The sequence below is a fragment of the Athalia rosae genome, chromosome 3 (genome assembly GCF_917208135.1).
Source record: "Athalia rosae chromosome 3, iyAthRosa1.1, whole genome shotgun sequence".
Lineage (NCBI taxonomy): Eukaryota > Metazoa > Arthropoda > Insecta > Hymenoptera > Athaliidae > Athalia > Athalia rosae.
In genome coordinates this window covers 6,036,039-6,062,502 of record NC_064028.1, presented here as the reverse complement: position 1 = coordinate 6,062,502, position 26,464 = coordinate 6,036,039, and the positions used below count along the sequence as shown (strand labels likewise).

At 38.0% G+C, this 26,464-nt stretch overlaps 1 protein-coding gene and 1 long non-coding RNA gene across 6 annotated transcripts; one reads left to right on the top strand and one right to left on the bottom strand.

Annotated features, from left to right (window-relative positions):
- Nucleotides 1-911: 911 nt before the first annotated feature.
- On the bottom strand, nt 912-25,368 carry LOC105687707 (calcium-transporting ATPase sarcoplasmic/endoplasmic reticulum type). Of its 5 annotated transcripts, none has more exons than XM_048653203.1 (14): nt 25,182-25,368; nt 21,755-21,947; nt 13,903-13,920; nt 10,743-10,825; nt 10,241-10,627; nt 9,658-10,145; nt 8,564-9,569; nt 8,266-8,486; nt 8,022-8,157; nt 7,778-7,930; nt 7,555-7,688; nt 7,361-7,478; nt 7,060-7,177; nt 912-2,624 (listed from the first exon to the last, which is right to left on the bottom strand). In XM_048653203.1, the coding sequence occupies exons 2-14, from the start codon at nt 21,870-21,872 to the stop codon at nt 2,596-2,598; spliced, it is 3,009 nt and encodes a 1,002-aa protein (XP_048509160.1). In that variant the 5' UTR covers nt 21,873-21,947; nt 25,182-25,368; the 3' UTR covers nt 912-2,595. The 5 variants fall into 5 exon arrangements, with proteins under 5 accessions (XP_048509160.1, XP_048509159.1, XP_012258971.1 ...); XM_048653202.1 differs by having other exon boundaries at nt 912-2,245; XM_012403548.4 differs by having other exon boundaries at nt 2,583-7,177.
- Nucleotides 22,888-23,665, top strand: LOC125500378. Its single transcript, XR_007277748.1, has 3 exons — nt 22,888-23,076; nt 23,151-23,430; nt 23,505-23,665. It is a non-coding gene; the product is annotated as an uncharacterized LOC125500378 (long non-coding RNA).
- Nucleotides 25,369-26,464: the final 1,096 nt, after the last annotated feature.

The following is a 26,464-nucleotide window of genomic DNA, read 5'->3' as shown; positions in this document are numbered from 1 at the left end:
ACCATCGCACTCCAACAGCAGGCGGAAATGGCGGAACACAAATTGGCCCTATTGAACACAATTAAACATTTGCAAAAAAAAATAGAAACGAATCAGGAATCCAGTTCTGTCGAAATAAAGAGGCTGCAGAACAATTTAGAACGTATCAAGGATGAAAATATTTTGGTATCTTCGCGAAGTTAACATTACACTTTTATTACCTATTTTTTTTTTTTTTTCTACCATTAACAAAACCTCTTTCCATTAGATTAAAAAGCAATGTCAGCAACGGGTTGAAAATCTCGAACGCGAACACATTAGGACCGTCGAAAAATTGGAAGAAGATTTTAAACTACAGTCTTTTTCCAGTTGTTTTCATTGCTCAACGGAAGTTGAGGCGATGGTTCCAAAGGGTGATCCCGAAATAGACATGGAAAAACAATTAGCAGCTAATTTGGAGAGCGTTGAGAAACTGACGCGGCAAAACGAACGTATATCAAAGACTCTTAATCGGCTGAGAGATCATCGTCGAAATTCGTGAATCGATTGATTTTGTCTAATTTTTCATTCCAACTTTTTATTAGTACAGTAATATTGGCGTACTATTGCATTACATTCAATTGAAAGAAAGAGTCGATTTTCAATATTGGAATAAAATAATCAAGTCCATTCTTAATAATATTATATATAGTCCATCATATGGACAATTTGAGCAAGAAAAATTAAATTTAACTCGTGTATAAAGATCCGATGAACTATAATGATTATGATAATTAGGCGACGACACGAATATTGATGAAATGATTCGAAGTTTTTCCACGATTGATCGAACATTTAATTACTCTCGCATACAACGTCCCTTACGTTGTATTAATTACCTACAAGCAGCGCACATCAGGTTTTTAATAATAATAATTTGTAACTGACTTAAGTATTTGTCGTAACAATTATTCCACTTTTTTAAAATATATTTTTCATTCTATTTTGTATATATTTACAATTTATCGTAATTTTAATTATATTATATATACTTATGCTGATCCTACCACTGCCTCTCTCGTTCGTCGACTGAAAATTTCGATAATGTTAGTTTTCATACGTGTGTGAAGACGTGAGTCTCGTTGTGTGGTAGTTTACTGTAGACGTGATCTTGTACATTATTATTAAGATTATTATTATTATTATTATTATTGTGTGTAATAAGTAGTATCGTGATGTATATCATAAGTTTTTGCAACGGATAGCTGTGTTACATTTATAACACTCACTCAACTTCAGAGCCGTTTATAATTTACGATAATATTTAATATCATCAAAAGAATGACCGGCTTCTCAATAATTTTCTCCAAGCTAGTGAGTCAGTGCGTACTGTAAAGGAAGAACATGATGTCAACCGTTCGCAATAATAATTATGATGATTTTCGCTTCGTTACTTTCCTTTTTTTGTTTTTTTTTTTCTTTTCGTTGGTTGGTTTTTAACTTCTTCGTTTTATATCTAAATTCAATAATAAATAAATTAATGGGTAAAAGTGACAATATGATAAGAGATTGGTGATTAAGAGGGAAACGAGGTGAATTTTGGGTGAAGAAAAAAAGTATAAGAGGAATTAAAAGACTGGGTGGAGGTTGAGGGAAATCGGTGATGCAACTCCCTAATAATAATGTAATAATATTTAGATATAGAAAACATATTATCGATGATAGAATATGCCGTTAGAAGTATTAGCGTAAGGGATAAATAGGAGAGACATAGATTTTTGTGAAAAATAAATAAATAAATAAAGAGACAAAACAGACAGTAGTGAAGGGTGAGTTCCGTACGAGTTGTTACAATTGTTACTGGTAAGCGAGCACCTCCAGCCATGTTAGATAGATAATAATATTAAGATTTGTTGACGCTGTCTTTTCTAAAGTTTGCTAGCATCTGTAGCAGCGTAGAGTAAGTTAAGTAATTGTACTATCTCAAGTGTACGTCAAACGTTTCCGTCATAATATGATGTGTAATATTATGTATACATTGATTCGATGTTTTAATTGCATATTCGTTTAGTGCAACGATGTTAATGTTGGTGTTATTTTATGCGCTTGTAATTATTCATTCTGTGTTCTACTGTTACTTTGCTGTGCATATTTTTTTTAGCTTCTATTCAATAATATTACTGCGAATCATCCGCTCATATTGATCAGGCTGTGATATTTGATTAGCAGGGTGGTAGCGTACCCAGTGGACCTGCTTAGGCCCACTTGTCAACGACAGCATCATTCACTGTAACATACACAAGTTTCAGATTAATTTTTACCGATCTACTTTGCACCTACGCCAGCAAAACACCACTTTCCTCCTTGTTATACTTCTGTTAATAGTATCCGATGAAAAATGTAAAATTTAAATGTGCATCACCGACGGCGATCAATGGAATCATTGATGTTGAATATTATGATTATTATTATATGTGTATATATATATTATATATATTATATAAGAAACTGTCTATAGAATAATTCTGTAATTTCTTAAAGAATTGTTCTCAGTGAATTCCATGTACGCTTTGTAACGGTGGTTGGTGTACGATGTGTGTCTCCGGTGTGATGCCAGAGTGTTCGTTATCTTCCGTCTTATTTCCGCGGGATCACTTCCGGAGAAACTGTAATCACATTGCCATGTTCAATTACAGTTCATATCCAACTATTAATGCCAATTTCTGAATGAAAACAGTTTTACAACATCATTTGTTTAATTTTGATATACTACAAGGATCTGTATAGCTGATTTTAGGTAAGAATATTTACAAAGCAGCGTTCGAATCATGCAACAAATAACGATTGATTTATCTACAACGGACACAGTTTAAGACCTAAATTATTTTTTCAGCTAGAATATAATAATTTTGAATCGATAAATAACATGGATAATATTTTCATACGTGTGATTATCAATGTTGTGTGTTGTTCGTAATACAAAGTGGCCAGCATCAAGTTTATTAATTTAAAATATTTGCATTACCTTCTCAATAAAGTCGAAAGACTTCATCTGCAGAAAAACGTATACCTTCATCCTTGCGATGGAAAGACGAAGAACGGAGATGTGACTGAACTCACAAACCAGCAGGCAAAACACAGAAAACTTTTTGAATTGTCGTGGATCGCTCACGGCATAGAGACGAGTAACTCGATCCAAATGGTGGCAGTATTCCACCTTTCAATTTATTTTTAAAATTCGTATTTTTTGCACTCTGGTAAACACCATGCACTATCTGAACGCCATAAGTATACGGAAAACCACAGAAAATTCGGGCTATTATAGATAATTTGTACGACAAATTTTATGTTGTAAAGGTTTCTTTATTGTCTGACCCGATAATTGATAAATAATTAAATTAAATGGTCTGTACAAAATGAATCATATGTATATGAGTTGAAAAAAAAAATTCTATAATAACCATTTAACAGTGGTGTTGCATTGACGATGACGTAGATTTTTGAGATTTTTATTAGCTGACATATTAAAAAATTGTCTTCGTTTTTTGATCAAGTACAAACGAAAAACAAGATATTTCTCAGATTGGTAATGTATTGTTATACGTTCAATCGAGGTACTGCAAGTGCAGTACTACAACTCTTATCGAATCGTTCATGAATTGATTAGTGGCAAATTATTGACTTACAACACACATTAGTAACACATGATTTTTATTATAACAAGTTGGTAACATACCAATCAAGATCACATTCTACTTTTACTTGTTATAATATTATTCAGTTCAATTCGTATTCATTCACTTGCGTGATAAAGATAAATAAAATGATAAATAAACAAATCGTTGCTAAGTAAGTTCTTTCCAGGACAATTTTTCATTGTCAAAAGAACTTGTGACAATAATGATAATGATAATCATAAAGTTGGGCGCTAATGTAAGCCCAGTCATATTTAACGTTGTTAAGTTTCGGTTCAGAGTTATGCTTAGGTCAGGTAATCATGACTAATCCGTGGGTGCATCATAAAATCACACTCTAATCGCACGCTATACCTCCTGTCTTGTCCGTTCGCTCGGCGGTGTCAATGCCGATGGTCACTGGATGGTCACCTCACATCATATTCTATATTATTTTTATTAGTTTCAACATCGGATGGCACACTGCACTTTCCAATACATCTTGCAAAGTTGTTACGTTATCCACATCGGTACTTACTAAAGCACAGCTACAATATCTCACGTTAATTGAGCAGAATAGAGTAGAATAGAAATTTCTCCTCTAATATCGACTGCGCTATATGAACCGTATCTCTGCTCGAGAGCTTTTCAAACTCCTATTTCGAAAGTGAGCTTTAAAAGATTCGAAAAATAACTCGGAGCTTATATTACCTACTTTCAAGAGAACATATCTAATTATCATTGCCACCAAAGTTAAAATTCGCTAATTGTGACATAAGAGGAAATCCGACTCGAGCAAAGCTACTAGTTTTTGGTAGAATTATCGACACGCTTAACACGCGATTTTAACTGTTACGACACTATAGACAAATGTTATTTTATTGTTAAAACAAACACTCGAATCAGTGTTACACGTAATTATACCAGTATCACTGACTTCCACTCGTGAGTAATTAAGTTCGACTATGCCAATTCCATACCAAAAATTTTATCACACCTTACCGTTAATAATTACATGTATATGTATATATATGTTATTATGTCGTGATAGTAATTCAATTATTGGAAAGTTAATTAAACTGTTATTACATGCCTATTCACGCATATTCATACTACTACGCCTTCGTTATATGATCGGTGCAGTCAGCCCATTATCAACCTCCGTCATCAGTCTTGTTGCGTTTGCTCGGGTTCAATAGTGGGCAGCTACGTATCACACGGCACGAACACTGTTAGATACCTATATCCGATTGAAATCGATCGATTACGGCCCCCTCCCCCCCCAGGAACATGGCTAGATAAAATAATTACAAATAGGACATTGCTAAGGTCGCCTGTACAATTATCACTACACACACTTTTGTTCTCTGCCACCACCAGTTTTCACAGGTTTTAAGATTTTTGAGAACTACATTCCGTAAATTTATGTATTTCTTTGCAGTGAATGGCCAAGAAATTCAGACGGTAAATAAAATTCGAGACCAATTAAATGCCGGAATATGTTAAAAGAGAGAAAACCAGAAATACATGTGTATATCTAATGAAAATGATTATTTCCCCTTCATGTTCTACACTGAGATTGATCCCAATTTTATCCTAATGAGATCGGTCTTTACCTATTACACTCGATTCACGATTCGAAGTTAGTTAAAAACTTGGACAGATGAATATTTCACAAAAATTTGAATCGGTTCTTCTCTTCTGAGCAGTCCAAAGCTATACTGTATTGGTAAAGTAATCGATAACCCAGGTAATGCAAGTGGTACGGTAAATGAAGCATACTGTGGTCAAGCCTAGATAACGTGTACAAAAACAATGCAACATGCATAGGGTAAGTAGGTACACGGATTATTCGCGTGAAATACTCAGGGTATGCAAATAATAATGACACTTAGTTTTCAATTTGTAACGTGAATAGACGTAGTAGGATAAAAGTTGAATATAGAGATGGTAGTTGTATTACTACATACTGAGAGTGGAACATGTGCGAGATCTCTAAGGGAAGGAAGACGCATTACACAGGAGACATGGGGTGGGATCTTCGGTCCAAGGTGTATGCAAAATCTACCTCGGGATTTCCAACAGCAGGTTTGGTCATTTGGTTTTCTGTTTCTTCTGTGGTGGGACAGGCAAAATTTTTACTGCGAATATTAACACAAAAATATGTGGTTATTCAAAAAGCCAGCATGGAATGAGGAGGAAAGGGATACCTTATAGTGTTAGTTTCGATTTGATAAGAGTTGGCGAAACACTGATGTGGTGTACAAGTGTAAAATTTTAAGCGAGGAACCAGGTGCTGTAGTAAGAAGCTCAGAGTGATAGATATATAATCCTTATCCCTTTTCCGCCGATGCTTTTTTATGGAAATAGAAAATTATTATTCCAAACTCTACGTCGAATCGTGAATCAAGTTACTATAAATAATAAACCTAAGTAGCTCACGGTTGCTACAATATTGAATTGTCGTTAATATCAACACACTACTGTATATACACTTAATATATCACTAAAAAATTCGATAATTCAGTGAATACCGTTTTTACGCATATGTAATGATAAAAAAGGTTACGTGTTTTCGATAACATGTTTGTATTTTTATCAACACGTAGAGAGAATCGGCCGACGTGAGATTACTCTATAACGTTATCCATTATGCTGTCTATTATGCAAAAGATCAACATGTAAATTACGTTAATTCGCTACAGATAAACGGTTTGGTTTGTTTGGAGTAAATAATTTAATTAGCTTGCCATTCCGTTTACTAAGTAATTTTCAAATATAAAAGCATCGGTGGAGCCAGCATGCAATTAGTCAGCGTGAACAAATAGTTATGGACACAAATGTTACACAAAACTAGTTACAACGTAATTCACCTACACCAAGTGTTGAGAAAGTGCATCGTTCGATAACGTGCTATGAAGTATTTATCAGTACAAGGAATCGTGTCAAATAAAGACTGAGTCAGCAGCTATCATTTACAAACGTTAATGCTTAAAAGGCACTTGTATAAAATAATTTAAAAACCATGATTCTTTAATTACGGTAGAACATCAAACACTTGGAGCCACTGAAGTTGGTACAATGTACGGCGACGTGTAGTACGGTGTGGTGCGGGCATGGTGGGCTTTAGTGGCGCACAATATGATTGCACTGACTAACACCATGCGCAACAGTCAAAAACTGGTTAAAATCTCACTTAAACACACTTCGTTAATAATTCATTTTTACTTCTCCCGCGCCACGGGGGAAGTTGAATTAAATGCAACTGCAAGTCCAGGTATTCAGTTATAAATGTTTGTCCATGGGAAAAACATTATTGTTAACTAATATTAGATGTGGATTTTCTATATCGGGGAAACGAGTATCGCTCCAAAGAACACAGCCCACATCAGAACAATCCAATGCACGGTGTATATTGGGTTCTCACCATCTGTGATTTTTCTGGCAACAAACTTCAGGGTTTCATCTAGGAGTACCACTGGAATGGAGAACTTCATTACGGTGATCCATTCATCCGCGGTCAACGGGCACACTTGGAACACGGACTGTAAATTAGACGAACAAGAAAATATTAGACCCCTATCCGCGCTGCTGTTGAGTTCAAAATATCAAAATTATGGACATAGAAAAATGGGTACATCACTCAGAAGCAAAGCAAATATATGTATAAACGAATATTATGCGGTACGCACATGCGTACCATTAATTATGCATATTTCATTACTCACGGAAAGTACGTCGACGTAGAGGATGACGAAATGGAGTGTGAAAGAAAGAGCCATGGAGGCGATCAGCCAAAGGTTAGACCATGGGGGCATGGAAATCAAAGATTGATTTTCAGACAAGCTGTAAAAAGAAGATTATATAATAGTTACGGTTCCTAATTGCATTCGAAAAATGTCCACGATCGATAATTAATTACCTGTTCATGGCGTTCAACATTTCGATGGTTACAAGAACTGAGAGAGCCATAGTCATGGGGTGGGGATCGGTGAAGACTTTGCAGTCGAGACCCTTGAACTCGTCACCGCCGCCGATGCAAGCCAAGTGGTGCGTCTGAAATTGCAAAGGTCAATGAATAACAACCGATTCAATTATTAGTGAGAAACAAAAAATCAAACGACCCATGACCAACGATATCTTACCAGCTGGTAGTAGTTCATCTGAGGGCCATGGGGACTGTACAAGAACCACCAGGCAGCACCTCCAACAGTAGCAGCGCCTACATATCCTCCAATAGCCATGTACCGGAAGAACAACCATCCGGAAATAAGGGATTCATCGGCTTTACGAGGAGGCTGAAGAGAAATGACGATTATCAAGAACGCTTCTACAATGAAGGGTGAAAAAAAACACACACATGTATGTGCACGTATGATAAACACTCACCTTGTCCATGATGTCAAGATCAGGGGGGTTGAAACCAAGAGCAGTGGCAGGAAGACCATCAGTGACCAAGTTAACCCAGAGAAGCTGAACAGGGATCAAAGCCTCCGGAAGACCAAGAGCAGCAGTCAGGAAAATACTGTGTCAAGTATGGGGTGGTTTAAATATTGTTTGCATCTCAACTATTTGCATTTTATCATCTTCGCACGCATCGCGATAAAAACTTTTCTCAGATAGGGATCATTACCTGACGACTTCACCAATGTTCGAGGAGATAAGATAACGGATGAATTGCTTCATGTTGTTGTAAATAGCACGACCTTCCTCAACAGCAGCGACAATTGAAGAGAAGTTATCATCAGCCAGCACCATCTCGGAAGCAGACTTAGCTACAGCGGTACCAGATCCCATAGCAATTCCAATTTCGGCCTTCTTCAGGGCAGGTGCGTCGTTCACACCGTCACCAGTCTGCAAGAATAATAAACCCGGAGATATGACATTTCCATAAATAAAAATCAGGAGACAAAGATGTCAGCGCGACTAACCATAGCAGAGATTTCGTTCATTCCCTGAAGGAACTCAACGATCTTGGATTTGTGAGCGGGTTCCACACGAGAGAAGAGCCGAGCCCTTGCGCATGCAGCCTTCTGTTCAGCGAGGGGCAGGTCGTCAAATTCACGTCCAGAGTAAGACTTTCCAGTGGTATCTTCATCCTCGCTGAAAACTCCGATACGTCGGCAGATAGCTTCAGCGGTAGCCTTGTTGTCACCAGTGATGACGATGACGCGGATTCCGGCAGCGCGGCACCTCACAATAGAGTCGAATACTTCCTTACGAGGTGGGTCCAACATTCCTACGACACCGACGAAAGTGAGATCTTTTTCATAGGTGATAAACTTGTTGGAGTCTCCAAGTTCCATGTCTTCGGGCTTCATTGGGTGGTCAGCGGTGGCAAGAGCGAGACAACGTAGGGTGTCGCGTCCGGTACCATATTGGCGAGTGAGATCAAGGATGCGATTTTTGATGGCAGTTGTGAGCGGGAATTTCTGAGTGCCAACACGAGCGTGCGTGCATCTGTCTAGGACACCCTCCGGTGCTCCCTTGACGAAGAGTTTAGGTCCAGTTCCCAACTTGGATGATTTAAGAGGTACACAGTAAGAGGACATGGATTTACGGTCACGGGAGAATTCCAGAGTGAATTCTTTCTTCCATTTGGTTTCGATGTCTTGTCTGACAACAATGGCGGATGTACGACGGTCCAGACCGGTCTTGGGAACGCCGAAGGGATTTACTTTCTCAGCTAGAACAATGAGCGCGGTTTCGGTAGCCTCGCCGACCTTTTCAAAGGCCTGTTTGAACTCGTTGAAATCGATGGCGGAGTCGTTGCACATTATGCAGATGGTTCCCACTTCGTGAAGAGTCTCGAAGTCACTTCCTCTGATCTTCTGACCCTTGAGGAAAACTTCACCAATAGGTTCGTAGGTCGATCCGGTGATTTCAAATTCGTGGAAACTGCTGTCATTGCCTTCAATTTTCTCGAAGGTGAACATGCTGTAAAAACGCATCGGATTTTATAAGATTTTTCTATGATCGCATAACGAAAAAAAAAGTGGAATAAACAATAGGAATATCAACATACCGGCTAACGGACATCTGGTTGGTGGTAAGAGTACCGGTTTTATCAGAGCAGATAACGGAGGTGCAACCAAGAGTTTCTACGGAAGGAAGAGACCTGACAATGGCATTTTTCTTAGCCATACGACGAGTTCCAAGAGCGAGACAGGTGGTGATGACAGCAGGGAGACCTTCGGGGATGGCAGCGACAGCCAGGGCAACGGCAATTTTGAAGTAGTAGATTGCTCCCTTGATCCAGGAACCACCGTGAGCCGGGTCGTTGAAGTGACCGATGTTGATAGCCCAGACGGCAACGCAAATGACGGAAATAACCTTGGACAATTGTTCACCGAACTCATCCAGCTTCTGCTGCAGGGGAGTTTTGATCTCCTCGGTTTCGGACATTTCGGTACGAATTTTACCAATGGCTGTGTTAAGACCGGTTCCAATTACGATACCGCGAGCCTTACCGGCTGCAACGTTGGTACCAGAGAACAGAATGTTCTTCTTGTCCTACGAACGAAATTTGTACACGGTGATTTTATTATTAGTCACCTGCAATGATTTTCTCGCATCATTCTCGCGCAGAAAATTTCATTAACGCTTACCTGATTGACGGCACGAGGGTCAGGGATGGCATCGGTGTGCTTGATTACGGATACGGACTCACCCGTAAGGATAGACTGATCGATCCTGAGGGTGGTCGAATAAATTTTGGTAAGACGAATATCGGCTGGGATTTTGTCACCAACGGAGACCTCTACGATGTCACCGGGTACAATTTCCTTAGCACGAAGCCTTTGGACACCGGCTTTGTCTCCTCTGACAACCTTGCCCATCTCTGGCTCATATTCTTTAAGCGCTTCGATCGCAGATTCGGCATTACGTTCTTGCCAAACACCGACAACGGCGTTAGCGATAAGGATGAGAAGAATAACGAAAGGCTCGACGAACGCTGTGAAGGCGTCATCGTGCTCTTCAAATAAAGCTAGAACCTGGGTGAATAAAAAAGGTACTTTGCCGTTAACAGAAATCGTCGAGGATATTTGTTTTTTTTTTTTTTCTCATTGAAATAACGATTCTCATCGAACAGATGAGAAAAGTACTTACGAAGGATATAATAGCGGCTAATAGAAGAATCTTAACTAGAAGGTCGTCAAATTGTTCCAAAACGAGTTGCCAGATGGACTTTCCTGAGGGATAGAACAATGCATTATGACACAAGTCCGTGGGACAAAAATAAAGGCAGACATTTCACGTGATGAAAATCGATTATTCAATTTCGCGTATATGTGTGCCTTTTTTCCTTCCAATAGACGGCAAATCTACGAGGGAAATAGAAATGGGAAATTCGTTCAATATGCAGGTAAAATAAAAAAAAAATTCAGCTTGACAAGAAATTGTCATCGCGTAACGATGTTGGGAAAACCGTCACAGCAGAGTGCTTGAGGCACAAATTTATGACAATTACATTATCTATCCAACACACGTCACCGGTTGTTATCCACGGTAAACGGATTAAGCTATAGTAGGCGAGCTGGAGCGGCTTTCAAGTCGATATCCTGGCCGAGTGGCTGAATTCCGAATGAAAACTAGTAATTTCCAAGTCCAATTAGAATCGAAAATCTGGATTTTGGCGACAGAAATTATTCGAAGCTTACAGGATATTGAAAAAAATACAAAAAAACTTTCGAGACTTTTCCCTATCGAATTTTTCAACCAAGGTCCCGAAATTCCACCTGACCTTAGAAGGTCAAACACTTGGTATAGAAGCTGTGCCAAGGTGACGAGTAGACGTATAGCAAAAAATCAGGACATAGCGATATAGTTTCGGCACCGCAACGAATTGGTAATTGACGTCACTTATTTTTGATTTGTGTTATGTCATACAAACTTTTTTTTGGTTCTTTTTCTTTCAAACTGTAACTCGAACCCTCATTTAATCACCTATAATCAGAGACGGATTTCCGTTTAATCAAATCTCATTGTATATAAATACGTTTCGTTTAAACTTGTGCATTATGAGATAATTTTTGTACATGATATTGTAATCACATAATATTGAAGAAACGCGAAAACCGGCAAAGCCGCCTGGTACCCGGGATAACATTCTAATAGTCGTCCTTGATAATTGTCTAGCTATGTGCTATGATCGCTTTGTATCACGGGTTTACATTAGAGGACAAATAAGAATGGCTGCAGCTATTAGATTTCCACAATTTATCTACTGATCTAACATTTCAACCTTGAATCTCCGGAGGTTATATCCTAATTTTTTACCGTCGCAAATATAACCAGAAAATTAAATAAATTCTCGCGATAAAATTATAATAATTGGCTGTTTTTCCCATCGAACAACGCGATCGATTTGACACATGTATGTGATAACGGTACATACCAAGAAGTATTTATTTTGTTAGCGCCATGGCCTACTTTGATAAGAAGCGGCTCAAACATTCAGGGTTAAAAAAGCACCCGCCGTAAGAAATTGCTTCGAAAAAAAAGGAGAGAAAATAGTTACGAAAATCAATAAATGTAATAACTATATCAACATATTTGTCTGTCATCCGAGCACTCCGCTGTATGAATAATTAGTTTCATTATAACGTAATAGAAATTGAACAAGGTGACGCTAATTACCTATTCAATCAGTGCCAATTATACCGCCCATGGGAAACGCAAACGCGATGAAAAATGAAGAAGCCAGACAAAAGTGGTGACTTTTATTGATAAAAATTGAAAAGAAAAATTACAAAATGGAATGTACAGTCTGCGGGCGAATAATATCCTTCGAGATTTTATCCCTTCTCAGGGTAACCTTACAATAAAAAATCGAGAGGTCTCGACTCACGAAATAAAAGTGCTGAACAGACTCGAAGAAAAAAAAAAAGAGAGAAAATTGAGATAAAAAGAAAATCGCCCGAACTCGCGATAGTCTTACTCTGGATATCGATTGCTACTTAAACAGGATACAATTAACCCCATAGATCGTACATCGTCCGTACCTCGGGTGAATCAGGGGTCAGTTAATTAAATAATTCAAAGGGATATTATCTCTGCGATAACCATGCGCGCTGTACAAGTTAAATACGAACTATGATACTAATTCCGTACGGATCAATTGTCTTTAATAGCGAGAGTCCTGATCCCCTGACATAATGGAGTTGTGTAATTGGCGCTAATTTTGAATGAATTAATCGGTCAATTCCACCGAGAGATCAACGATAGTCAACACGTATATTCATACATAAATCTATTTCAATCTCCTATGAAAACTTAATACGGAATGATAATAATATATTTTATATAATCTCTCATTATATTCTGATTAGATATTATAAAATAATTAACCACACAGGTTCCGGCCACAATTATACCATTAAATAGGTAGTTCAAACAGCAACTGTTCCGGAGGACTCTCTAATATACCGTGAGTGAAATATGTACTGGAATATATCATTCTTATCACATACCAAGTACATCGGAGTTCAATTGTAAAATTCATACATGGAAGTATACATCATAATATCGCAAGAGGGAACAAATGACACACCTATCTACGTTTTACCACAATTACGCGTACGAACGTCACGTTGCAATAACAGCTTAACGTGTGTAAAAATTGATTACTAAAAATAAAGTAGAAATAATAAAACGAATGAATAAAACTCGTTGTATTTGTTATCTTCATAGGTTCATGCCTGTAACAATAGAATTAGTAATCCGTCGATGCGCTGAACTTAGGGTGGCTGAATAGTGCGCTTTTGAAACATAAAATGAAGCTTTGACAGACAAAGCTGTTGCACGTGCAGAGTGACGGGTTGCATGGGTATACGTATTGATATTATGGGAGCTACACTAAAACAGGTTAGCGAAGTGGCTTTATACGTCGCCCTTTTGCATCATGGATCCATAAAGGGCGTCGATAATTTGATGTCAAAGCCGCGTAATAAGTACACAGGTATATCTACTCCTGCAGATTAAACCAGAAGCACGTAGAGTTCGTCTGACTGAAGAGAAACTATAAGTGCAGGTATCAGGTATAAACGTACAAATACGAGTACACGATACGCTTGAATACGTGTAGTTAACGAATTCTTTGGCTAACTGTGCTTTAGATTTGCGAGCACGAAAGTTCCGGCCACGATCGTACCCCGTGACACGGACTCGCTTCGAAGTTGAACAATCGATTTTCTCGACGCGACACGACATTCCTAATCCAAAAAATGTCGATTCTATTTTTGATTAGATATTTTTTATTTTCACTCACCCTCCTCGGCTGGCAGTTCTGAAACAGAGAGAATTTAGGAGATTAGTAAACTCTCTCGTTGATTGAAACGAAGCGTGATGCTTTTCGGCTAAGGGAATGAATTTCACCGTTCGAAAAGGTATAAACATTGTACAGGTACATCTCTCACAACGTCGAAACAATCCAATAACACTGTAAGGACCGCAGGTTGTTGATTGGATACTTGACAGGTGGAAGTAACGTTGGAATAATGAAAATCTTTACGCTTTATCAACTTTAAGGGTGAAATTTTGTTTTTGTTTTTTTTTTTTCGCAGAGCTGAGAACGTTGTATACAGACAGAAACTCGTCGACGTAGCTTAATTGCGTATATCCTCTCTTTTCCCCTTCCTTTTTCCTTTGATATTTCTTGGAGGTTGCAGCGCTTTTATTTTACTCTGCGCTTAATACATACGAAACAACGAGAAGGCGGTTGTTTTGCAAACCGAGAAAAATTAGAAGCGGTAATGTAGATCTCGAGCACGTTTTAGCAATCTTGTATACGTAAGTATCGTGCAAAAAATAAACGTGGGTAACGTACGGACTTAATATAATGAGGATTTCAGGTTAATTGTGGAATAATTAACAGAATTCGAATGGGAAGAAAAAATGGTGGAATTTTTAGTTACCACAAATTTTCAGGCAAATTATTGCGACCGAATAAAACAATCGCTGAGTAAAAGCTTGACATTGTGACGGTTCATTTTCTGAAGTAATAAGGCTAACTACTTAGGAAGTAAGAGCTAAGCTTTTACGGGAGACCGGAAACTTGTTGGCGTAACGATGACTCGCATTTCTGTGTGAGGATGTCGTGTGCGGAATAGAGGAGATTCTTAAAAAAAGCTCTCAGATGTAAAGAAAAAAAAAACGAGTAAAAAAACTGTTTCCAATTCTTCGTCTTCGTACTTATATAAATTACATATTTGAGGGTCGATGCAATCTCAACGTGAATTACAGCAGTGATCAGCAGCTCATATCTGCAGGGGCCACGTGCACGATATTCACGCGAATGGAGCCACGTCAGACATAAAAAAAAATATATATATTTATGTAGCAAGTTACATAGGAAAAAATAAATATACACACGCCACTTGGTGAGCAACTATATGTTATCCTATAATATGTTTCTCTGGATCTCCTACTCTTCTCTGTTCACTTTCTCGATCCTATTAATATAAAATATATGTATGTACGTACGTTAGCCAAAAACTGTTGAACTCGAGATTAAATGATGTTTCGTTATATTCACCACCATACGTATACGCGCAATTCTCGGAAGCTTACGGAATTCCCACCAATCTAATTCTAATTTTATAAAGAAAACCGGAAAGCACGATCTCAGTTAATAATAAATACATTAGAGGGTTACGTAAAATTTAGATCTCAAGTTAATGTCGGGAATAAAAAGAGAGGACCAATTCGGGCGTATGAATTATACACCGCAAAGTTTCGTAACTGATGGGGTATAAAATCAACCGCGTTTGTAACAACAATTAATGTAACAAAGGACGTATTCGTCGCGGATACGATCAATGAACTCTCGGGAGACGAAATAAAATTAGCAGGAGGAAAAGAAAATTAACGAATCAAAGTGCGACATCGATACGAGCGTGGATATCGAGTGACTGCATGGAAAAAAAAAGGTTTCGCTAACTTTTGAGTCGCCTATACCCAACATTTATAACAACGAAAAACCGCTTTGGACATGGCGTCAATTTCGCTCGGATTTGATAACTTACCGCCTGCAGGAGCTGATTTTAATTACACCGTTTTAATTGCTTCTCGTAGATTAATCTTAAAACGTCCGGTAATTATTATATGTATATAGTAAAAGTACTTGGTCTTCAAATTCCATAAATATATGCACAACTATTTGGAATGTTGTGTAAATCGAGTGAATAATGTACAGATGTATTGTACAATAGGATTTAAGTGATGGGAAATGTGTTGTATAATAACAGCTGTATTGACATTGATTTGTGGAGTTTATTGGAAATTGTTGATGTGTTTCACCGTATTTATATATATATATATATCTGTCAATTTATACAATTGAACGTCTGTTGATCTCCTCTCCAGTTTGTATTAGCGATCAGCTGTTACAGAATTGCCAAAATAAACGGAAATCAATTCTAACGTTAAGAATCCAATCTTTATATTTCACACGGAGTGCATATGGCTATGTGTCTGGTGCCGACGAATAAAATTTCTGTGTACACAGATGGTAAGATTCAACGTATGCATGTATAAATCACAAGATATTCATTGTTCGAATGTATTGTACGGTGCTTTCGCAAATTACGATACTGTCGGTCGATTAAAAAGTTAAGAGCTTTCAGAGCTTCTTTCGCTGGTCAATGGCTCTCAATTTTTTTTTTTTTTTTACAACTACAGCGATTTTAAATATCGTATGTAAGTACGTCAGAATGTCTGACGCAGTAAAATATTTGCAGAATAACGTTTCAAATTTTGCTTCGATTTGCCACGAGTTGCACACACCAACGCAATGAAATCACAACGCAAATGAACTTGATTATTAAGAACCCTATAAAGTGTAAATGTGTTTATATTTCTGGTTACATATATTTGTTCATTCGCACATTTATATATGTGTTTGTTTTTGCTTTCAGATCACGTTGCAAAAGTCTCAGGAAATAATCCAAGGCCAACGACGAATATTTCAAAGTATTTATATACATGAGACTCTATTAACGCCTGATCGTTGAAATCTATAGCGATCTATGATTTGTTTTTACAGAAGATATTAACGATCGATTATTAAAACTGAGGCGCTGACATGATTAATTTCATTTCCCGTATCGACGCAACTGAGGAGAAGCAGCGGAACCAACGAACAATTATCTGCTTGGATTTAAACCCCGACAAAAACAAAGATAATAATCAATCGATCCGTGACTCAATCACAGCCGTATTTCCTCTTCATATCAAGCACGAGTGATGGATGTATAAATACATATATATATATATATATATTCAGAAACGTTGATAACCTGGATTAAATTAATAATGTAATTAATTATAAATTCAAGTACATTCATACGTGTATTTCTCGTTTGGTGCTCGATTGTAAAGGTTCTGTTTTTGACGATCGGATCGGTTGATAATGCTGCGGTTGAATTTCCAAGCGATAACGATCGATTTTTCATTCGTGAAATCAATAAATTGATTAATTTCAGAAATTCTACGCACCAACAATGAATTTTTATCGAGATCGGGATAACTTGGAAATGATAAATTTTTAACAAGCTATCAAAAATGGAGAAAAAAATTATATACTTCCTAGCGCCTCGTTATAAAGCAAACGTTCACGTACCTACTGTAATATTACCCTATAAACGTACCGATCGTCATTAAATTTTAAGGCCCATCGATGCGGCTATTAATTTAATTTGACCACGGGCCATGGAATATAACATTAAGAGGCGCTGCAATTGCAGTATTATGCAAAAAGAATGATACACGTGGGCTTACCAACAGTTAATTACTTCGACTGATTACGAATAGTATCGTAGAGTTATTGATATCGCTATACGGCAAATATATGGAATAAATCACGGATGAAATAAATAACCAACACAACATGTAAAGTACATATCAACATAAAAATTCATGTATATATGTATGTATCGTAAGTTTTTAGGTCAGGAATATTCTAGACTCTGCACACGGAAAGCCGTTACGTCTTCGCTCTTATAGCCACCTAGAGACCTACAGAATTACTGTGGACTTTTGGCATTGAATTTGAGGTCGAAATAAGACATACGTGTACAAAAGTTGAAAAGAGAAATTTTTCATAATGACCGTCGGTAAAGCTTCTTCAAAAAGTTTTTAGGGATGATACCGACGAGCGAAATAAAATTGAAGAGTTGTTTTCTCTGTGTATTTTTTTTTTTTTTTTTTTTTTTTCACTTATTAAGAAGACCTAAAACCGACTCGGCCTAAATTCTTGCGAGGGTTGTCCGAACGACGTTTTCATAATGATTGTGAGGTAACGGAAATTATACGCGTACGTGTTTCGAGTTATTTTTTCATCAATATCATTTTATTGTCGTTCAGTTTTAGCGTTAATTTTGCGAAAAAATCCAAGCGAAATCACGGCCTAAATTTCTTGCGCATCCATTGAATATTTTTTCTCTTCTCGCAATATTCTGAAGTGAAAAGAAATATTCGCTCGTGCAGTATTCGTTGACTGGACAATTTTCCTTGTTACCGAGACGGCGGTTTGTGGTTTATAATGTGTAAGTGCACATGCATATGCACGTACAAGTCAGTCAAAGTATCAAGTGAACGCGCAATTCACGTCCGATACACGCGTGACGTCACTTAAACTTGAACGTCGTTTTTTCATACGTCAGTAGAAGTGCGAATGACGTATCTTGAACAGATACCAGCATCACCATTCATTTTGCGATTGATTTTAAACGCGTGATTAGAACTGCTGATGCAAGAGCGCTAAATTATATTAAATACACAACTTTATTCAGACAGAAATTAAAGGAAGCTTTGCACTATGAATTTTCTTGTTCAGAAAATTCCTACCGAACAAAAGATTAGATTTTCACTTGATAATCAAGATATGAGATCAACGTCTTAATATACACCCGAAAAATGTATATATACCACCAAGGGGTTTCAGATTAAATATTACGGCAATGTAAACTATAGATGATAACGGAGCTATATAGGTATTAAGATAAGGTACACATATACGCGTATACACGTGCGACAGTTAATTATACAAGTAGATATTAAAAAGAATTTAGATTCAATTATTTTCGTCAACTCGTCCGTCCGCATGTGTTTCAATTTAACACTCAGCGGTGTGTGTGTGTGTGTGTGTGTGCATTTCCATCATTTTATACATAGAAGTACGCTGTTCGCACAGAAATTTCGGATAAAACTAGGGTACGAGGTTGATGAGGAAGCCGAAATGAAGTGCCCGCGGTATTCGTTGTTATTCCTTTCTTTGTACCAACCGAAATTATTCTTATACGTATAGGTATAAGGAGAATACTTTCAGCAATGTTTTCGCGTGATGGCGACGTGCAGGGTCGCAGATATTACTACGATACGCGAATTCAAATTGACCCTCGAGTAAAGTGAATAAGGAACGTGTAGATTTTGCGCTCGTGATCAGATACGTGTACGGCGTACTATAAGATACATATACCTACGATAGCACGCGGAGAGCGATACGTGCGGCACTATTAACGGAATACTAATTGCTGGTAAGCCCATACCTAGATGAAATTCGGCATCGTAACACAGACGTGAAGTTACACCTGCGGGTGGCACGTAATAATTTAAAACACTCGAGAGTGTGCTGGTTCGATAACTATCATCATTATTGGAATTTTTTTTATTCCAAAGAGGAATCCTTGTGTGATCGAGTAAATATCGACAGGGGGGGGGGGGGGGGGGGGGGGGTACTTATAAGTCGACTATAGGACTAATTAATTTATACGAGATTCTACATGGGATTATTCTTCATGAAAATATAAATTAATGACAATTAGCAACCGATTTTTGTAACGGATCTCTAGAAAAACATTTACGACTACGGGTGCAATATAACTTATCTGTTATACCTGTAGCGAAATTATTGTAATACTGTGCTGTACGTGCCGAATGACTCTGTAGCACATTGATTTTTGTGCTTAGCGAGCGGTGAGAAAATAAATATATAGGTATACACCGCAAACAGAGTTGTCAGCAGCCTACATATCTGTGTGTATATTAGATAGGAATAACACCCATCTTTATAAAGTCGCACCGCGGTCGCGGAAGACGCTTCATATTGTACATTCCCACAAGCTGCAACGTAGATATGGTAATACACATTTATAGCTATATTTTAGTAAAGTCTTCGCTATATACAGTTGATGAAATAAAAAATCAGCGTCGAATAATGATTAGTTTAAAGCTATACGTGTATACGTATATGTATACTTGTAACGTAAAATAAACGAAAAATATAACGATATAGTACGGTGTGTATATGTATAGACGAAAATTACGCAACTCGGGTGGTGAAGATGTATTATTTTTTCTTCACCGGCGACAATAATAGTGGGCGGAAAAAAACTTATGTTATAATGAAAACTAATAACCAGCCGCGAGAGGAACTCTGCTGTTGCAGGAGCATAACGATCCTGAGCTCCTGCACGGATGGGTAGGTATACGAAAATAAAAAATTGTATAAAAATAAACTTGAAAAGTTGAGGGCTAAATTGGTCGTGAAACCCTGGAAACCTGACCGAACTACGACGACGACGACGACGACCGGCGTCGGGACGTTGCTAGTCTGCACAACGGACACGTGGACGTACGAACGGGACGGCGGAGGTACAAACCTATACGGATAGAACAGCGCGGGGCGCGAGTGCTTTGCGGGGGTCTCTCTGCAGAATAGCTTGAGAGATCGGAATCTCTGGTTCGGCCGGGGCTCTAAACTAAAATATAAAACTTACATAAGCCATTCGCAAGTCGGCAGCACAGACAGATAGGAAAATATAACTGAGAAAACATAGGCAACGATCACCTGTCCGAATCGCGAATGGGCTATCGTTAGTTTATGTACGTATACAAATGGCGCACACCCCTAGGAGCGAAACGCGCCTCAAGACGTCTGAAAAAATTAACAATTCAGAATTTTCATCTGAAATTCTATAGCGTATGAAATACAGATGGGAGGGGATATATAAATAAATTCGCTTCGTATATCGCGGTAATTATCGTAAACCAAATTCTATTTTTTTTTTTTTTTTTTGTTTAGAAGACCGTAGCTGCACAAATATTAATTACATCGTAGTTAGTAGTGCACATCTATGGGAATTCAGATTCGAAGGAAATATATGTATAGGAAAGGCAATCAATATGCAGCTGACCGACCGGAGATTGGAAGGAAGGAAGGTTGCGGAACGCGGACGAATAATTCATTGAATGATGCTGCTGCTGCATTTCGCGCGAATTCAGATCGATGACAGCATCAAATGAATGAAAAGAGATTCGGATATGAGGTGGTTGCATGAAAAATGAACGAGGAGAAGGAAAGGCAATACCTCGCCGGATTCGAATAATTAATTTCCTTCGCGTAAAATCTAGGAATATTTCGATGAATGGAGCGATATGCTGATTTCATGATACCGCTACCATAATTTTTCGTGACGACGCAGGTAAGATTATTATATCAACAATCTCAGTCTTAAATGCTTAATATAGCTCTGTCTTCAATGATTTCATTCAAGTTAATCAGAACCACTTATTTATCACTCCTTTCCAATTGATTAAAACACAAACAATGAGTGCGGCAGAATAATAATAATAACGGGTAAACAAAGACCAACCAAAGCCGGTCTGTAACGAAATCATTAAAATTGCAAACAGAATTTCAATGCCTGGTCTGATGCCATCTACCAGCTTAGTGTAAGCTAGTATGGTTGGATCATAATCAACCGAGAGCAACAATTGAAAATTATAAAATATTATCATACCACTAGATTCAAGAATATGACAGGTTTATGTGAGAGGAACAGTGTGATTTATTGCTGGATTTAGCAAACCAAGGCTCCGCTATTCCTCGAATATCTGTGGCTAGTAGTTAAAGAGCACTAACAGAGTAAATAAACAATGTGCAAAGAAGCAATTCAAGATAAAGATTCTCATTATTCCAGGGTTTTCTTGACGATGTAAATAAACAATAAGATATTCTTAAAACTAATTCAATTCTTATCGAAGACTTCTACGTTGCAGTCGAAAGATGTGCAATGATAAGGAGGTGTCAAATGTTCATACATTGATTATGTCAAACTCACCGTTGAGGCCATATTTTTCCTGATTTCTTTTAACTTGGTCGGGAGATAATCCTCTGTCAGAGTCGGTGCCGAAGTAGTTCTGCACCTCGTCCACAGTCTTACAGTGGGCGTCATCCATGGTTATCCTATTCTTAATTCGTTGCCAATCGTAATCGTCTCAGCAGCTATTCGCGTTCATTCACAAATGCTGTTCCTGCAATATAACAACAAAGGATATCATTCGATTAACAGTCATCGCAGATATTGGGTCAGTGACTCAGCAATACGATGAAAAATGTGTGAGCTTCCAGAGTTTGGACAATGAAACAATGAAAATACACAATAAGTAAATTTTGGAGATAAGATAACTTTCTCAATGTGTCCCGACAGGCAACAGGCACCGCATGGCATTATAAAAAAGAATTTGGCTATTGTCGATACCAAAATTGAATATAAATGAAAAAGTTAGGCAATATGGTTGATTCTTCAATGAACGAAATATATAAAAAATAATAGCAATATGGGAACGAATAGCAAATAGGTAATGTCAACGTCCGAAATAACGGAGCGTGACGAAGGGGAATTAGTCTGTCGAGTTGGAGTGGTCGTGGAATTCGCTAAAAGAGTGGTGGAGATATTTAAATATAATAAAACGTGGATATTTCTTAGAGTATTTCAGAGGTCTCTGATTGCGCAACGACGATTTAAGAGTAGCCAAACTCACCGCGAATAGTTTTTATACCGTAATCCAAGGTGAGTGACACAAAAATATTGAATATAAACCGCTCAGCGCCGAGCACCTCCACGGCGAATTCTGGCTGGTCGCTTTTGATTCGGGTGTTAAGATGTTAGGTTAGGAATGAACCGTACCAGACGACGATGACACTGAACTATTGTCAATACGATTCAATATCGAGAGCACTGATCAGCACTACAAAGTAACGTGAAGCAACTTTACAGGTGTTGTTCGATATTTCGATCAGAGGTGATACTGGTCGTTAGGTATAATAGTAGGTAATGAAGAATAGTTCAATTCACACGTCATTTTCCAATAATGATGAAAAAACTTATGGATGGATAATTTAAAAAGCTAATCAAACCTCCTATTCCGTTAAACCAGAACTGACACACAGAATTATAGTAACAAACTTAACATGTAATGTTGTAACACGAGCAAACGACTTCGGACGTTCACGAGCGACGTGAACCAGCAGAGCTGAGCATCGAGGACGACCGATGACAAATTACATTAACGGTTACGCCGTCTTTCGGCTTATCTGAGAAACAGAGCGACTCGGTACCCACCGTATTCGACTTTTAAAATTGCGCTATGATGTCTAGAGGTATGAAAAATTTTTTGTATCACCCATAAATCATTGGGTATTTACTTTAAGTTTGTTATTTTATTATCCTACAGAGGTTTAAACATCGTATGATGTTTGTTGGACCCGTATAGATTAACGCCACCGAACACCCCCATGTATCAATTCAACTTTAGAAGCATGTGGAGCGACGCCATTGGTCCAGCACACCATGTGACCCCTGACGCACTCGGCTATTTTCGGAAATCTGCTAGGCTATTTCCTTGGCGCGTATTTTAAGACGTCCAAAGGACATCACACCGCATTGTGGTTATATAATAAACTAAACCATCCCCGTCGTATTATCGTTCTACCGTACGAAAAACAATAATAAAGGTAGGGAAATAAATCACGCTCAAATTAAATGAAATAGTAAGGATGAAATCGTATGCATCTTGGAGAAATTTCAGGGAAGCCGACTTGCCCCGGTATCTGTCCCCGTGGAATCACGAACGAACTGCTCAACTATCTCGACTCCTGGGATAATAATTTTGTTCGTATTTTATATAAGTAAGCAACTGATTGAACAGATCTCGGATGGCCCGCAGGGTGGCTAGGAGTGGGTCGGAAGCTGCCCACCAGGCACCAGGGAACCTGAGGAACCAGCGAAACCGCCAACCAACCAAATTGCGCGTGCCCGAGCGAACAGTTTTAGCACATATCTGAGACGACTTCCTAATTATTTTGGCAAGGGGTAGTCTAGCGTCTAACGCGTATGCCGCGCGCTGGTCTGCCAACTAAATATATTATACATTATCTTATTAACGACCCGACGACTCTACGACTTTATGTATTATACACCTATTTATTATAATAATCGCGAGTATGAGATCTCCGATTTTACTGGTTGATATAATAAACTGATTCGTTATCCAACTATTAGCTATATGATTTGAGTACAATCGTGCTGCAGTCAGGCTGCCAGGGATTACAGCATAGTTCGAGGAGAAAAATTTCTATTTTTCTTTGTTTTAAATTTAGAACTCACCACGGCAGAATGGATCTATATAATAATATCGCCGTGTATACGCGTATACATATTTACTAAATATAATGGTGCCAACGCGATCACTACAGCAACTATAATCGCGGTTCTAATCTTTATTACTGCATATTCGATCGCTGATATACAGCAGGTGGTTCGGAGCTCGATGCACTTTATACTACAAACAATACCGAACGGCTTTAACCGCGTCATTTCAAAACGTCACGGTCAAGATGGTCGTTTTTACACAGTATATAAATGCAAGCTAAATTTGAAAGCGGGCCAACAGCATTCGAATATTGAAAAACAAAACAGCCGTGGCGTAGGGATTTTTGAATTTCGAATTATTGCAGATATTACGAGTCGCATTGATGATGCAGTTTCGCGTTTAATTTGCCTATGGGTTACGAGAGTTGGTTTTACAACTTATTTAAATTGTCACGTCTTCGTCAGGGCAATATGATAAGATACAATGTAAACCTAGACGTTTTCAGCTCTGAAGACGTTTGCAAATAGTGCAGTTATAATTTATACAGGTATATTAAAATGCGATGTGAGGTCATGTTTGCACTGTATCTGGTATATAGCGTACTGAATTACTCGGGGGTGTGTGTTTGTTGTGAGTTTAATTTTAAATGGATTTGAAATATGAAAGAAAAAAAAACTGTGAGAAACAGAAAAAAAAATCACGAATATTCTATGCGACCGGGAAAGGTTGATTTCTCCAATTGCCATCACAGATACCTTGATTTTTGAGAGAGACTTCCGGTTGTTTTTATGAAAATAAAAATAGATGGTCAACTGTAGAAGGCAACTACTTCTTATCTATATAGTTTAAAATTACAATTCGGTAATCCACAGACAGTCCTGGCCGTTTAGGGTTTAGTCCTTTTTTCAAATTTTCATAAATTTTTTCTCTCCTTCTGGTTACTTCCGGTTATTGAATGCCTGTCGCTTCACAATATTATTGTATAACACTGGTTTGTTTGCATTTTTCGTTTATCGATTATCTGTAAAAAACGACGATGCATTTCACTGTGATGCCGCACACAATATCACTTTTTATACACCTTGAAAGTTATTATATAGGGGCCGAACTTACCAGTGTGTAATTAGGGGCACCGTAGGTACCAAATATACAATAAACACTTTTTATCGGTATAAAAAAAAAACAACCAAGCACTTATCGGGGCCCCAGATTCGGTAAAACTATTCTTCTGCGAACATTGTTTTTAAAAAAAATTCAAACGGCAACGCCTGCGCTGCTGACGAAACGGGGCGCTGGGCGTCGGAGAAATTCGCTTAAATAGGCGTCGACCACGCTATCTATCGGAGCTTTTAACAACAAGGAAAAAGCTGGCCGAAAGCCAGTCACCCCCCGGCTGTTGCTGCTGTTTCTTCACTTAACCTCCAAAAATCTAAAAGCTCAGATTCAAAATTCGGGGGTCCCAGACATGCAAGATGCTAAAAAAATATGAGCTTTCAACAATCTCTCCCTTTTTCAGCTTTCAAATCTCGGAATTGCCATCCGATAGCCTCCTCGGCTCACAATCCGATGCGAGCTTTCGCTCAAGCGACTTGACCTTGAATTTTAGGGGATGATTGGAAAGATAAAAATGGCGCCCAACTACCAAAATGCCGAGATAATGGAATTTGAATGATACCATAAATCCTGCGTTTGTTTCTTCAGAGAATAATAGAAAAAATAAGCTCTACGAATAATACCGCGAGATAGTCGATCGTTTAGAAAATCTCAACGAAATGTGTACGAGTCTGCATAGCAAGACTCAGCTGGAGGGAGTGTATGATGTTGCCTGAAAACTAGAGAATCTAATTCATTCACTGAGTATATATATTTCTAAGAATAGGTCTCCAAACTTAGAGTGCATATATGCTCAAACCATATCACCGTATAATAATATAATTACTATGCTCCAAGATGCGCAACGAAGCTTACGTATGCATGGTTGGTCGAGATCTCCGGAAATCTCAAAAGCTCACAATGAGAATCCACCGTATTACATCAGCGGATATAATATTCGTTCAAGAACATCTCGGACGTTGTCCGGGGTGGACTTTCATTTGATATACACACAGAATGAATGTAGTAATCCGTAGTATGTATATCTTTTGCTCTTTATATTTGAACAATTCATTGTCGGTTATAGTAGAATTCGCAATGTTTACATAACTATAACTTGATTTTAAAGTCGAAGCGTCTAACAAACGAATCGTACGACCAAAGGAGCTTTTTATAGCCATTGTAATAACATTTAGAGATTTGATTTCATCGTACCTACAGTCATCTTGAATGATATATCGGTCTGACTCCGAAAACGGTTCATGCCAGCTCACATGATCGCATAATTTGATCTGTCAGATGCC